Source organism: Pagrus major, chromosome 17 (assembly GCF_040436345.1).
Source record: "Pagrus major chromosome 17, Pma_NU_1.0".
In the NCBI taxonomy this organism is placed as follows: domain Eukaryota; kingdom Metazoa; phylum Chordata; class Actinopteri; order Spariformes; family Sparidae; genus Pagrus; species Pagrus major.
The window spans coordinates 20,734,900-20,750,449 of NC_133231.1; the positions used below are offsets into that span (position 1 = coordinate 20,734,900).

At 41.1% G+C, this 15,550-nt stretch overlaps 1 protein-coding gene across 1 annotated transcript; it reads left to right on the forward strand.

The window, feature by feature from the left end:
- Positions 1 to 2,306: 2,306 nt before the first annotated feature.
- On the forward strand, positions 2,307 to 15,535 carry vars1 (valyl-tRNA synthetase 1). The gene is made up of 29 exons (XM_073484986.1): positions 2,307 to 2,395; positions 2,955 to 3,310; positions 3,401 to 3,544; positions 3,709 to 3,916; positions 4,406 to 4,521; positions 4,666 to 4,744; positions 5,123 to 5,223; positions 5,338 to 5,465; positions 5,622 to 5,786; positions 5,891 to 5,972; positions 6,057 to 6,176; positions 7,008 to 7,116; positions 7,198 to 7,377; positions 7,542 to 7,666; positions 7,810 to 7,913; positions 8,025 to 8,183; positions 9,259 to 9,349; positions 9,457 to 9,562; positions 9,697 to 9,767; positions 10,731 to 10,856; positions 10,950 to 11,054; positions 11,475 to 11,622; positions 11,817 to 11,944; positions 12,194 to 12,349; positions 12,516 to 12,740; positions 12,918 to 13,029; positions 14,404 to 14,579; positions 15,104 to 15,253; positions 15,339 to 15,535. The coding sequence occupies exons 2-29, from the start codon at positions 2,957 to 2,959 to the stop codon at positions 15,405 to 15,407; spliced, it is 3,837 nt and encodes a 1,278-aa protein (XP_073341087.1). The 5' UTR covers positions 2,307 to 2,395; positions 2,955 to 2,956; the 3' UTR covers positions 15,408 to 15,535.
- The last annotated feature ends 15 nt before the right edge of the window (positions 15,536 to 15,550 follow it).

The window sequence follows — 15,550 nt, forward strand, 5'->3', positions numbered from 1 at the left end:
CAGGTTTAACAAGTTTGCAACATAAAGCACAATCAAAAGAGAAACAACAATAATGCAACATTGTAGAAAGATATCCCCAATCATTGCTTGCTTCTTACTTTTGAGTCTTTTTTTGGATAGCAACATTGAAATAGATCATTCAAATATTAGTTCAGTCAAACCTGTAGAGAGACTATTTGCATTTTAACATGTTCAGTTCCTGAGGCGTTTCCTCATTCCAGTTTGCTCCTCCCCGAGACTGGAATGAGGGGTGAGGCCAGCAGGAAGTGTTATCTGATCACATTCCCTCAGGTTATTTGGTCATTTCATCAGTCACACCTTTTAATCTCACTTTAAAAGTGACATTTTTGTTTTATCTCGACACAGGTCACTTACGTTCTTCAGGAGGACCTTGGAGTTCTGTGTGCCCTGCCTGGAGATACCTACTCCGTGTTCCACCTCATGACCTCTGACCTCCTGTCCTGGATGGGCTCAGCTGGAGATATGCTGCTGGGTATTGGGGAAACCTGCTTCTCCAGCGCCTACTTCTGCACCTCCTCCATGCTGGGGGCTCTGCTGGACAGCTGCCACACTGGGGTCACTGGCATGGGGACCCTGACTGGAGACACAGTGGGGATATTTAGTGATGTGCTGGATAATGGTTGGTGGGTGACCAAGTTTTTTGGAGGGCGGCTGTGGGAGCAGAGCGAGGGGTATGTAGGGACAGTGGTGTCAGAGATGGGGGGTCAGGCGAAAGCTGTGGGTGGGGGGTTTGGTAGGCTGGTGTGGAGAAGCGTAAACGGGGTGGCTAATGTGTTCGGGCTGGGAGTGGGAATAATAATGGGGGGGATAGATGTGTTCATTGGTGGAATAAGAGAGGCTTTTGAGTATTGGTCAGAGTAACAAGTGGAGGAAACATCCAAACTACACTTGATGCCATTAGCAACAAACTTTTTCAAATGTTTTCTCCAGTTTTGGTTTGTAAATTTCTTTAGCATTTAAGAGTGTGAAAAGGGGGTAAATCTTCAATTTGATGTCATTTGATACGCCTTAGTCATTTTAGAAGGATTGTAATTCACTAAAGCAAATTTAGTGAAACACACATATCTTCCACTGTAGGTTTTACACTTCACTGTGGCTGGCAGTGCAAATAATCTGCTGTATTTGAGCGCTTGGATAAGTGACCCAACTGTGATCGAAAAACACTGTGCACAAGGCTTTTGGATGTAATTATTCAAATAATTCTTGTATGATAATTGTTATGATAAATGTTTGCTTACATGTACATTTGAATAAAGGAGAGTGCTGGCTTATTGTACCATGTGGAATGGAAAGTGTCCTCTATCAAAATAAGACCGGGCAACTTTTGTTCTGTCCTTTTCATGGTAACATTGAGTAATGTTTTCATGATTATGAAATCAAAAGCTTAACATAAGAAGATATAAATACAAACAAAGGATAGAACATACTAATGTACTTAAGTTTAATTTAGAGGTACTTTTACTTTGGTATTTCCGTTTGATTCTACCTTCTTTTTTCCCATCCACTACATTTTAGAGGGAAATATTGTACTGAGTGAGTACTTTTACCTATGATACTCTAAGTAGTATATCTAGCCAATCATATGTAGTAGAGTTTTCTTCAGTAAAACTTTGAATGCAGGGTTTTTAGTTGTATTTCCACATTACGGTATTGCTAGTTTTTATAGGAGGTGGGTTTATTCACTGAACTACTATGAGGTATTTGTACTTACTACTATATACTATTTAAGTATTTCAATTTTCTGGTATTTTTTCCGCTTCTTCTTCACTACTTTCTTAGTGTGAAGTATTGTCTGTTTTACTTCAATACAATTATCTGACAGCTGTAGTTACTAGCAACCTTACAGGTTAGATCTACATGCCAAACATACTATCATCTAATGATATAGGATTTATTGCTACAGACAAGACAAAATGGGCTCCATGTTTATGTTAATAGTAATAGTAATTAAATAGTAATAGTAAAAGCAATTGTAATAATATCAAAACAGTATATTATGATATCTAACACTCTGAAAGGAGCCATTCTGAATAACTAGTTATTTTACTTTGGAAACATTTGTGTACACAATACTTAGCTGTGACAGATTGTATTTTTCATTATTTATTTATATATGTATATATTTTTTACTTTACTTTTATTCATAATCTGTATTCTTTGCCATCATTGTTTTTTAATTGGTATTGTTTACATCAATTTAAAATAAATAAATAAATAAATAAAATGACTTCCGCTTTGTGCCGGAAGCGGCGGATCAAACCCGGAACACGTTGCTCGCTCTCGTTGCATCAGACGGCTCAGAGGCGGAGAGGACTCATGTGGCTCTGCTGTGCATGCTAACTTAAGCTGACGTCTGTTTCTCTTTCATTCAAAGGTATGGGCAGTTTCTTCATGACATTTTCTATAACAAGTCACGGTTTTCTTAAACTCTAACTTTTAAACGAGTTTGCACGAGGTATACGTACGTAAACACGTAAAGCTCGGCATGCACTCACAAAAACTCGAGTTTTTAGTTTGTCTGATTAGCTAAAGCTAACTAGCCCGGTTGACGTGACTTTTCATCAGCCTTTTGACAGGTGGCAGAGACCAGGCATGCAGAAAGTGAAAGAGATAGCTAAACGGCTAACATAGTCATCGTCTGACACTTTGAAACAATGATTAAGGGGGAGTATAGAATACAGAAATCTGTCTAACACGTTTAAACCAGTTTGTTTACAAAGCTCGTCCCTCATTAACCTCAAGGTAGAGGTCAGTTTGAAGTGAACTAATATGCCTGGTAAACACACCCACTTCATAATTGACAGGCAGGTACAGAATGTCTGAGATAGCATGGTAGTAATACTTGTTTTGCCAGACTACTCTCTGACAATAACAATGGGGAAGTCACAAGTGAAAACCGTTCACAATGTTCATCACTTCTGTGTCTCTACCAGAGATGGCCACTCTCTACGTGTCCCCTCACCCTGATGACTTCAGGAGCCTCCTGGCTCTCATTGCTGCAGAGTTTTATCCATCCTCCCGCCCGAAGGCCCTCACAGAGGACCCTCCTGCGTCCTTGAATGCCCGCTCCAGACCGACCCTGGTGCTGGGCGCTGGGGAAGGTGACTCCGTCCTGAGCGGGTCCAGCGCTGTGTCCTGGTACCTGGCCTTACAGGGGAAGAAGGCCGGTGTAGACACAAAGCAGCAGAGCCAGGTGTGGCAGTGGCTCAGCTTTGCAGACAATGAACTCACCCCGGTGTCCTGTGCTGTGGTCTTCCCACTGATGGGGATGATGGGAGTGGATAAGAAGGTAAGAGGAGCCTCCAGATATTTACTTGGACATGTTTGGGATTTATTCGTATCAGTTTTTATTCTAAACTGACTTGTTGTGTGTTCTCAGCTCCAGCAGAGTTCCCGTGCAGAGTTGATGCGTGTTCTAAAGGTTCTTGATCAGGCACTTGAACCGAGAACCTTCTTGGTGGGGGAGAGCATCACCCTGGCTGATATGGCTGTAACCACAGCTGTTCTTCTACCTTTCAAATATGTACGCATATGTTGTCTTGCAGGTTTTTCTACATAGTTGCTTTTTTTATCTCAGAAAGTTTCCGTTGTCTGATTAAACTAGTGCACTTTGCTGCCAGTCAACATTTGGCTGTGCTATAAATCAGTCAGCCGAGCTCCGATCATATTTATTGTTTTTCTTTTTAGGTGTTGGAGCCATCAGACAGGGTGGTCTTGACCAACGTTACCAGGTGGTTCACAACCTGTATAAATCAGCCTCAGTTCCTGAAGGTGTTGGGGAAAATCACTCTTTGTGAGAAGATGGTTCCAGTTGCACCAAAGACGAATGCTGCTGCAAATGCTAAAGCTGCTAACGGCACTCCTGCTGTTGAGTCTTCCGATGCCACAGCTAATGGTCAGTATGGCTTGAGGAAAATAAATTCTTAGATGCATTGGGATTCTACTCTTGAAAGATTATTTCTCATTGCAAAAAAGTCAATAATCCAAAATTTAAAATGACCCATTCTCAATATTATGATTGGTTTAAACAGTTTTGTAAAAGGTGATCGTAGGTTTCTTACAGCATAATGTTCAAGTTCTAAGCTAGGCTACTTCTTGAGTTTTGGGTGAGCGTGAGCAAAGGCAGTGGATGTAAATTCATCTGTTTATTGTAATTATGGATCACTACAAATAAACTGTTTTGAAAGTAGTAAGTAGTCACACAGTGAGAAAAAATGAATAATGTATAGAAATAAAAAACATTTGATGCATCGAGATACGTTGGCAATTGTTCTATAATCACATTGTAGCGTAGGTCAGGAAGTCCTGTGCCACAGTACACAAATATTTGTCTTATCTTTTGTGTGAACATTACTCTGATTTTGCTTTCGGTTTCCTCATTCAGGCCCACCAAAGACAGAAGCCCAGCTGAAGAAAGAAGCTAAAAAGAGAGAAAAGCTGGAAAAGTTCCAGCAGAAGAAAGACATGGAGGCAAAGAAAAAGACGCAGCCACCGACAGAGGTAGGGATATTTAACTTCTACGAATGGAACTTATTTGGTGCAGCTTTGAAAAACATAAATATGGCTTATATCAACAACATAATTTTTTTTGCGTAGGTTTAAGATCACATAACACATGTGAGCTCTGCTTTTTTTCTCTTTTAGAAAAAGGCCAAACCGGAGAAGAAGAAGGAGTTGGGAGTGATCACATACGATACCCCCACTGCCCCTGGGGAGAAAAAAGGTGATTGATCAGTGTTGGTGGAGGTATTTACTCTCTTGTAACGGAAGTATAAGGCTAGGAGTATGTCGGGAGTGTTTGGACTTGAGGTTTTGTTCATAAAAACTTTACTTCTCCATTGTCGAGGTCCACATATGTGGCCAAAAACTCGATTTCTGCGCCCATTTCAGTGTCCTCACTCTCATTTTAATTACCTTTTAATTTTGGGACCTTTGTTTCAGTGGGAGCAGGTTTGTTTTGCCTCTCAGTGGTGGTGAGGGGGGATTGTATTATGAGAAATCAGTGTGTTCCCTCCATATTATGAATAATCTTATCATATTTTATTGTGATTAGCTTCAGCTCCTTATGTCAACCCTTTTTCTCTTTCTCCTCTGGTGTCAGATGTTGTCAGCCCGCTTCCTGACTCCTACAGTCCTCAGTATGTGGAGGCAGCCTGGTATCCATGGTGGGAGAAGCAGGGATTCTTCAAGCCAGAGCATGGGGTAAGGGAGTCCTTCCCCTCACACTATAGTCACATAGCAGAAAATGCCATATTTTTTTATTGATCATTATTGAGTCCTCAATGCCATATCTGTCTCCCTCCCTACCTTCTGCAGAGGAAGAATATTAGCGACCCAAACCCTCGTGGTATGTTCATGATGTGTATCCCTCCACCTAACGTGACTGGGTCACTTCACCTGGGTCATGCCCTCACCAACGCCATACAGGATACTCTGACCAGATGGTAACTATGATTTGACTGTTCAGTAGCCTGAAATTCAAAGTCATATTTTCAGTGAGACTTTTATTGCATCCTGGGATTTCTGTCCCATTTCAGTATTACTTGTTGTGATCTGGAACCTGTGTGTTTGAATTGCTGTGCTTTCCCCTGTCTGTCCAGGCACAGGATGCGAGGCGAGACCACCCTGTGGAACCCGGGCTGTGATCACGCCGGTATCGCCACCCAGGTGGTGGTGGAGAAAAAGCTGATGAGAGAGAGGGGCATGACCCGTCATGATCTGGGCAGGGAAAATTTCATCCAGGAAGTCTGGAAATGGAAGAATGAGTGAGTGAAGCAAGTAGTAGAGAGTAGGAGATGTGAGAGATTATAAACTGAGATAAATACCAGAGTAAAGACTCAGTAATAATTGAGCTATTTTGCCTTTTTAGGAAGGGAGACCGTATCTACCACCAGCTGAAGAAGCTGGGCTCCTCTCTGGACTGGGACAGAGCCTGCTTCACCATGGACCCTGTGAGTTTTCTGAAATCCCTGAACCAATTTGAATGGAATCTGAAGAATTATTTCTCATTCTCATGTCCATTTTTTTCTGTCCAGAAACTTTCCTATGCAGTTCAAGAGGCCTTTATCCGCATGCACGATGAGGGAGTGATCTACAGGAGCAAGAGGCTTGTCAACTGGTCCTGCACACTAAACTCTGCCATCTCTGACATTGAGGTATTTTTGTTAGGAAGTATTTTGGTTAACTGATAAAGAATGAAGTGAGTGATAATGATCCAGGCAACTTGTTTACTTGTCTTTACTTGTACTAGTGTATTTGTTTAGATTTAACCAAAAATACTAAAATGGTGTGCTATAAAACCTTTGACAGATGAACGACGTATATACGTATATCCCACTGATTACTATTGCTGGGTATAGATATCTGAAGCAAAGATGATTAAATTATGACGCACTGAAAGTTTATTGGTATGGATTCTTCGATCTGTATTCTGTCTTTGATCAGACAGTACATGATTTAATTCATAATTTGGTTCAGTGTGTACTGGATTTTATCCAGGGAATGTTTTTGTGTGCCTGTTTGTGTTTAAGACTAAATTAAACACTGATGCATTTGAGAAGTTTGTTACTCAAGAAATTAAAAATTACCCAGAGGGTTAAGATGCGTATCATATGAGTAACATCGTATCGTGGCTGGCTTGAGTCCAGCTGGAAACATTTGTTGCACGTCCACCCCCCTTCTCTTCTTCCCACATTTTCTGTCTGGCTCTTGACTGCACACTGCAAATTAAAGGCAAAATGCCCCAAAATAATCCTTCAGAAAGGAGAAGAAATTGTATTTCATAGAAAAATGTGATTATAATGAGGGTTTATGTAATGAGGGTATTGAAAAAAGTGTAATTTTGGAATTCACAGCAAATGTTTTCAAACAGCACTCAGCCTGACTTTGTTAACCCTGTTACAAGGCTGTGATGGAGACGGATCCAAACAGCTCTGCCAGTACTGGCCATGCTGTTCTCTTGATTAAATCTTCCGGTTGCTTTGCAGGTGGATAAGAAGGAGCTCACTGGCAGGACTCTATTGCCTGTGCCAGGCTACAAAGAGAAAGTGGAATTTGGAGTTTTGGTGTCATTCGCCTACAAGGTGGACGGATCAGGTACGTGAGCTCATAGAGAGCAGAATATTTTGAACACATTGTGCCATATCTGTTCTTCACATTTCACTTTTTGTTCCTTAGACGAGGAAGTGATCGTGGCAACAACTCGTATTGAGACTATGCTGGGAGACTCTGCCGTAGCTGTCCACCCTACTGACTCCAGATATCAGCATCTGAAGGGGAAAATGGTGCTGCACCCCTTCTGTGACCGCAAGATGCCGATTGTCTTCGATGACTTTGTGGACATGAGCTTTGGAACAGGTAGGCATTGTTACAGGAGGAGACAGTTTGCTTGTTGTTCAGCAGCGTGCAGAGAATAAGTAATTATAGCAAGTCGTTAAGCCTGGCCACTGCCCTTATTACGACTGTCGTCTTTTACTTTTTCTGTCTGACTCAAATGTCCCTCTGCACCATTTTCTGTTCAGGCGCTGTCAAAATCACCCCAGCCCATGACCATAATGACTACGAGGTTGGAGAGAGACACAATCTGGCCTTCATCAACATCTTGGATGAGAATGGCCTGCTCATTAACGTGCCTCCCCCCTTCCTGGTATAGTGTCTCATTAACGTCCTTCCCCCTGCAGTGTGTGCATTTCCACCCTGACACTAAAAGTCAGGCATCTTCATAGTTTGCTTGTTGTTTCGCTTTTATGTCATAATTTTTCATTTTTAACCATTCTGTCTTTCCCCCAGGGCATGAAGCGTTTTGAGGCCAGGAAGGCCGTGCTGCAGGCTCTCAAGGACAGAGGCCAGTTCAAAGAAATCAAAGACAACCCCATGGTCGTCCCAGTCTGCAGGTAAAGCGAGGCTCATTTGTGCATAAGTGGAACACGGGTTGTTTGTGTTTTAGATCTTTTCATCCCATTACGGATCATCCTCAAAGCCTCATTGTTTATCTAAACTACCAGCCGTTCCAAGGACATCGTGGAGCCGCTGATGAAGCCACAGTGGTATGTGAGCTGCGCAGACATGGGCAAGGAGGCCGCAGATTCTGTCAGGGAGGGACGGCTCAAAATCATCCCTGATCACCACCTCAAGACGTGGTTCAACTGGCTGGACAACATCAGGTTATTATCTTTTTATTTTTAAATGGGTTTCTCTTTTTAACACTTATTATTTGATTTTTGATTGATTTATTTTTTTTGCGATTCAGATTATTTATGTATTTTTTTTAAGTTTGACCTGCTGATTCTGATTTTGGCTGATTCCGATCTTTGTAAGAACTATAATTGACGGCATAAACCAACATTTGTATGTTCATAACAAAACATTGACTATTAAATGGGCCTCACTCTTACATTACAGGACCTTCTCTCACTCCCACTTCATCTAACATGTTGTAAGAGATTCAATTCAGTGGCCTGTCGGTGAAATGGTCTAAGAGAATTTAAGTTCCCTCTGATAAGCATTTACAGTGTGCACTGGTATATCCAGGAAGCTTATTGTGAGAGGTAAGAACATGAGGAGTCTGTGTCTAATGTGCCACAGTTAAAAGTTGGCGCCTGAGTCACTGTGTTGTTATTTTGCGTTTATAATCCTCGACAATGTTTTACTTTCCCAAAAGAAAACAAGTGCAACAGGTCATCGCCGGTCATGCCTAAAACCAGCCGATTCCGGTCCCTTGGAGGTTGATCGTGCATTTGTTATATTACCTCAAAAAAGATCGTAGCAGTAATGGCCTTTAAATAACAAATTTCATTAATGCTAGACAGTGTTATACCGGTGACCTCTCTGACCGCTCTGATTTCACTACATGCAGTAACTGCACTTTTGGCCTACAGAAGTACAGTTAAGCATTTAAAATTGAATGTTGACATTTAGGGAATATGCTGGTTTTCTTTTTAAAGAATCTCAAAAATAGTTGGGCTGCAACCAATGATTATTTTCATTATCTATTAATCTGCCTTTATTTACTCATCTATAAGGAAAACAGTCCAAAACCCCAAAAATATTTAATTTGCTGTCGCATAACGAAGATATAAAAAAATGATATAAATGATTAATTGATTGTCAAAATAGTTGCAGATGAATGTTTCTTGTCAGGTATTGAAATAATTCTCGTAGCTATAGAAATAGATATTTTGAACAATCAAGTTTGTAGTGAGTCCTGTTTCAGATGTCATCCATCCATCTTCCTCTCAGGGACTGGTGTATCTCTCGGCAGCTGTGGTGGGGTCATCGTATTCCTGCTTACTTTGTCACTGTCAACGATCCCTCCGTGAAACCAGGAGAGGTAAGATGATGTCTGTCATTATCGTCAGGGTCAAGAGGAATAAAAGCTATTTGTGTCCATTAATCTACATTTCAGTTTCTTTATTCATCTGTTTTTTTTCCTCCCAGGACGTGGACGGTCATTACTGGGTGAGTGGAAGCACGGAGGAAGTAGCCAGAGAGAAGGCAGCAAAACGCTTCAATGTGTCCACTGACAAAATCACCCTCAGACAGGGTAAGATTTAATAGTTTTTAATTTCTCATTACTACAATTATTGTAAAGGTTATCTAATCAGTTCATGTTTTGCTACTGCACACATTCACCTAATTTAATTAATTATACTTCTAACTTTTGTTCTCGTGTTTCAGATGAGGATGTTCTGGACACTTGGTTCTCATCTGGCATTTTCCCTTTCTCTATCTTCGGATGGCCTAATGAGGTAAAACACTGAGGTCACCCACCTTTCTGCTGACACAAATGGCACTTTGTGCTGTAGATAATAAAGATATCTTCTGAGGTAGAAACAGTGAGTACGTTTAGAGGCACACTCTTATTCCGAATATGACGATATTACAAATTTGATTATACTGATTATTTAAACACAGTATTCTGTTTCATTATTCCAAATTAGGCCTTATTCTGAGTGTAGCATTTTGTGGTTAAGACGTGGAATATGCCGATATTAATTCGAATTTAGGAGCATTCTTTGGACATTTATGCAGCACACTCGGAATATGCATCTCATTTGGGGTTTTTAACGCTGTTTGCGACACACAGCCTCTTGCTTGTTTATAGTCAGCCCAGTGTGTTGTCATGGATGTGTTGTACACAAACTAACCAGCCAACCATTTGCACAGCTGTGAAGCGATGCATACCCCCCAAAAAAAGCTCACATTTCTGAGATGGAGAAACATGGCCACTATTAAACATTATGAAAGTCTTGGATGTCAACAGGTGTTTGGATATGTGCAAATATCATTGCCGACCTTTTCAAGAATGTGGTTGAACTAATCAAAGAGGGAGGCTGTGTTTGCTCCAGCGAACAAGTCAGCCACCGGTGGAAAACTCATAAAAAAAACTCATTAGGGCGTGTTAATTGGAGTATGCACTGTTGCATGTTATCAGGAATATAAGTTGAATATTCATTTTCGTTAACCATGTAAACAGCTTATTAGGAATATGGTCTTTTTTTAAAAAAAATCAGGGCCGACAGGAATATTTTGTGTATGTAAACAATGTTGATGATCTGAAAAAGGCTAATTTTGTAATAAAGAAAAGCATATAAACTAGACACCCATGTCACTGTACCTCTTAAAGTGTTTTGTTTGAAATATGACTTTTAAATGGTGTTTTGTTTTCTCAGTATTTGTCATAAATGTTGCTGTTTGCGGTTTCCCCCCAGACCCAGGACCTGAACGTGTTCTACCCTGGCACCTTGCTGGAGACGGGCCACGACATCCTCTTCTTCTGGGTTGCTCGTATGGTGATGATGGGCCTCAAACTGACCGGCAAGCTGCCCTTCAAAGAGGTGAGATCAATCAAACCGGAGCATAACACAGTGGGATATGATGTGAGTGTTATAAGCAAGACCAAGTAATGATGATGCTTTTTTTCCTTCCAGGTTTATCTGCATGCAGTGGTGAGGGACGCGCACGGGAGGAAGATGAGCAAATCTCTGGGCAACGTCATTGACCCTCTGGATGTCATTACAGGGATCTCCCTGGAGGTAAAGCCCAATCATTCTTTGATGCATGTTCAGATAAACGCATACATAAAGTCTTTCCTCTCCCTTTTGGGTTGTCTTTTACATGGAGAGCACACACTCATTGCTCCCCTGAGGCACATATTCTTATGTAAGCTTTATTAAGCACCCCTTTCTGCTTCCAACAAGTTTTTATTGAGGCCATCAATCTCTTCCCCACTGCTCCGTCAGGCGAAGCAGACCTGTCCTCTAGGGGGCACTGAAGGACTTGTAGTAAAACTGCACTTTACCCTTAATGTTTCACTTTAAAGGTCCATTTCTACCCAGTTAAAACATCAAGCAGTTGAAAGTGGTTTCTGGCTCTCAAGATGAAAAGAGAAAACTGTTGAACACATTGTTTTGTTTTTCAAATTGTGACTTATTCCCTGTGCCTTTACCCTCCAGGGCCTTCATGCCCAGTTGACTGACAGCAACTTGGATCAACTTGAGGTGGAGAAGGCAAAGCAGGGCCAGAAGTCAGACTACCCAAATGGCATCCCAGAGTGTGGCACAGATGCTCTCCGGTTCGCCCTGTGTGCCTACACTAGCCAAGGTGAACTCATTTGTCTTTTTTGTTATTCTTAGTTGTTCCTCCATTGGCCCACAGCCTGCATCTCATACTTGAGTTAATAAAATAGATCAAAATGCTAGAAAGAACTTTACAATCCTGTCAGTGCAAGGTCAGTTGTTACAAATCCATTTTAATATATTCTGAAATGATCATTTATTCCTGTGTTTGTCTCACAGGTAGGGATATCAACCTGGATGTCAACCGCATCCTGGGTTACCGTCACTTCTGCAACAAACTGTGGAACGCTGTGAAGTTTGCCATGAAGACACTGGGAGACAACTTTGTGCCATCAGAGAAAGCCCAGGTGAGACCAGGGGAAAAGAAAAAAAACTGCTCCATACTTATTTATATTCATCCAGCGACATATTTTGACCAAGTAGATGTTTAGCAAATCTTTCTTCTTGTTACCATTTCTTTTGTCTGGGGGTTCAGTTTCCCCATATGCTGCCCTGCTTTGTATTCATAAACTTGTACACGTTGACATTTGGAAGTACAGAAGTCGTGTTATCTGAGCCTGAACATTTTCTCTTTTCACTTCATTCACTGCTCTCAGTTGTGTGGAGAGGAGAGTGTGTCAGACAGGTGGATTCTGTCTAGACTGAGTGCTGCTGTCGGTCTCTGCGACACTGCCTTCAAGGCCTACGACTTCCCCGGCATCACGACCGCCATCTACAACTTCTGGCTGTACGAGCTCTGTGACGTCTACCTGGTAAGGGTCTTGGAGACCACTGAGCAGCCCAGGTTCATTCATCTTGAATAGATTGTATGAGAACATGTAAAAACTTAATGATTTTGCAGAAGAGATGTATTCAGGATCAACACAGATTCTACTCCTTGTTCCTCATCTCTTCCCTCTCACTCTTCTTGTCCTCCAGGAAAGTGTGAAACCAGTGTTCAGTAAAGCAGAGGAAGACAGCACCAGCCAGAGACAGGCTCTGGTGTGCAGACAGACACTTTACACATGTTTAGAAGTCGGTCTGCGCCTTCTGTCTCCCTTGATGCCATTCGTCACCGAGGAACTCTACCAGAGGTTACCACGGCGACGACCACAGAGTGATCCCCCCAGCATCAGTGTCACATCCTATCCTGAAACCGAGGAGGTGAGAAAATGAAAGGGTAATGAGGGTTGTTTTAAAGAAAAACTGACTGAGCGGAAGAAAATTCCTCCTTTTTATGAAGATGCAGTTGTGAAAGGATGATGGAAACTGAAGTTCATATTTCAATGATGCTCTCTTTCTGTCTTTGTGAGCCGTACATTTTTCTGTGATTTGTTGTAGTTCTGCTGGAACAGTGAAGAGGTCGACCGGGACATGGAGTTCATTATGACTGTGGTCAAGACCATCCGGTCCCTGAGGGCAGACTACAACCTGACCAAGACCAGAGCTGACTGTAAGATTACACACAATTATAAAAGTTACTCTGAAATAAATCTTGTTAAAGGTGAACTAATTATCATCTCAATTAGAAAGGGAAAAATGGTGATGAAAAGTAACTCTACATTTACTGAAATACCATACACAAAGCTGAAATAGACAACTACAAAAGTGGTTTGATTTACTCAGTGTCTATCACACTCCCTCTTTACCTGTTGCCTCCTCCATCAGCAAGGTTATTTTTCTTCTGCAGTGTAGAGTTTCCAGTTATTCCAATTATACCGCTGCTACCTAGGCACAGTGAGAGGGTAAAACAATGCCTCTTCCTGTTTTGGTTGCAATTTCAGACTCACTTCCTTTGTGCCGTAATTCTGCCCTTGTTTTTCCGGGAAAATTCCAGCCTGGTGGCAGGCCAAATGGCATTGCAAAAGCGAGACTTATAAGGAGTCAATCTTAACGTGGAAGGTGTGATTTCTCTACAGCCATTACACGGTGCAATCAGTATTTACTTTTAGAATGATTAGTAAAAGCAAAAAAGTTGTCTATTGCCGGCTTAAGTACAGTTTTAAGGTAGTTGTACTAAAATGTACTACATTTTATCCTACTTCATATACTTAAACTTAACTGAAATATAGATGCAAATATTCAGCTGTAATTTTGATGAGAAAGATTTTAACTACGAGAAATATGGTGACCTTTTTAAAATATGATGCATTGTAATAGATTAAACTACAGAACGGTGTTTACGGGAGTGAGAATTGGCTCCACTGTGGCAAGCTTCAACATTATTACACAACATGCGTACACAATAATGCATCAGTAATGACAATCTGGTAACATCACATACTGTCTATAGTGATATCATTTTTCTGCATTAGGTCTGCTTACTTTTACTTTTGTGCATTTTCTTAAACATACTACAAGGAACTTTTAACTGGTTATGATTTCTATTCAATAGTGATGCCTCTACATGACCTACATAAGCAAATGAGACCATCGGCCAGAATATTGGCTATTTCTGTAAAATTAAAATAGAAACCAGCTTAAAATAGTTACCCAACTCTAACCGACTTCTCCGGGTTAGATAAGTCATGGTGCATTGCTCAGGATGAATTGAGGGGTCTCACAGCCCGAGGAAAGAAGCTGCGCAAAGTTTTCTGTATTTCACAATGGTCATCTTTCGTCTGAAAGGGCTGCCATAACCAACGACAAATAAAAATTCCTTGTTGTAGCTTTAATTACCTGAATACTTCCTCCACTGAGAATAAAACCCAGGTTGACAAATGCCTAAATCACCCTGAAGCCAAAGCACATAAACGTCATGTACAATAAATGCATCTTGTCAACAAGTTATGATGCCTAAACTTCAATTTCCCCATTTCTCTCCCAGGTTACCTCCAGTGCATAGATTCTGCGACTGCGTCCTTGGTGCACAAGTACAGTCTGCAGATTCAGACCTTGTCTTATTCTCAGGCCATCATCCCTCTGACAGACAACCAGCCTGTCCCAGAAGGCTGTGCCGTGGCTATCGCCTCTGACAGATGTACTGTCAACCTTATGCTCAAGGTGAGAGAGGGTCGTCTGAGCCATTTTGTTTTGTTTCTCCCACTGCTTATCTCCGGTGTGTAATACATTTTTTTCTGGCTTTGTTTTCAGAGTTAGGACTGAGTCTTATAATTTTGGAAAATGCTTGTAATTATCCGTTATGTTTTCAAGGTTAGGAATATGTTTGAATTTGAATATAGATAATCTGGTTTTTCATCCACACAATCAATAATGTAAACCAAAAATCCTGTCAGACTAACCCTAACCTAGCATCGAGGTAATGTTTGCCATATATTACTTCTTAAATTCACTGGTTTAATTTTGAGTCACAACATGACTACCTGAATAGTCTAAGAGCATGATTGCACCTCAGCCCACCTACTTGGCATTCAAGGCAGGTAAATAAGCTAAGAATACTATTTAAACAAGGCCTCCTCCACTTGAATTTAAATTTGGTATTTCTTCCTCCTTTTAAAGATCTGAAATAACAAGATGTTAATTTACAACTGCTGTCTTTATATTCATGTCACCTTTAATTCCCCCAGGGTCTCATTGATGTGGAAAAGGAAGTGGCTAAACTGATGACAAAGAAAGGAGACTTGGAGAAACAGATGGAGAAACTAAAAGAGAAGATGGCAAAGGGTGACTACAAGGAAAAGGTGCCAGTAAAGGTGCAGGAACAGGATGCTGAGAAGGTGGGAAAAATAAATTGAGTCAATGTTTCTTGGGGTGTGTGACGTGAATTCTTGTTGAATGATAATTACTTCCTTCTCTCCTCAGCTTCGGCAGAGCCAGACCGAACTTGAAAAAGTCAAAGAAGCCATGGACAACTTCAGGAAAATGATGTGACTTTCCCCTTAGCATTATGTAAATCCAGATTTATTTCCCCTTTTTCATGTCTCTGTATCAATTTTCATATTCATTTTCCAAGTTGATTGTATTGTGGAGGGAATTCAATAAAGCTCGTACGACAGACAGTTGTCTTCAGCACT

Coding starts and splice junctions, on each gene's coding strand:
- vars1 (XM_073484986.1), top strand. CDS start 2,957: ATGGCCACTCTCTACGTGTCCCCTCACCCTGATGACTTCAGGAGCCTC. Junction 4,522..4,665: donor AGACGCAGCCACCGACAGAG/GTAGGGATATTT, acceptor TTTCTCTTTTAG/AAAAAGGCCAAACCGGAGAA. Junction 11,055..11,474: donor TTACAGGGATCTCCCTGGAG/GTAAAGCCCAAT, acceptor TTTACCCTCCAG/GGCCTTCATGCCCAGTTGAC.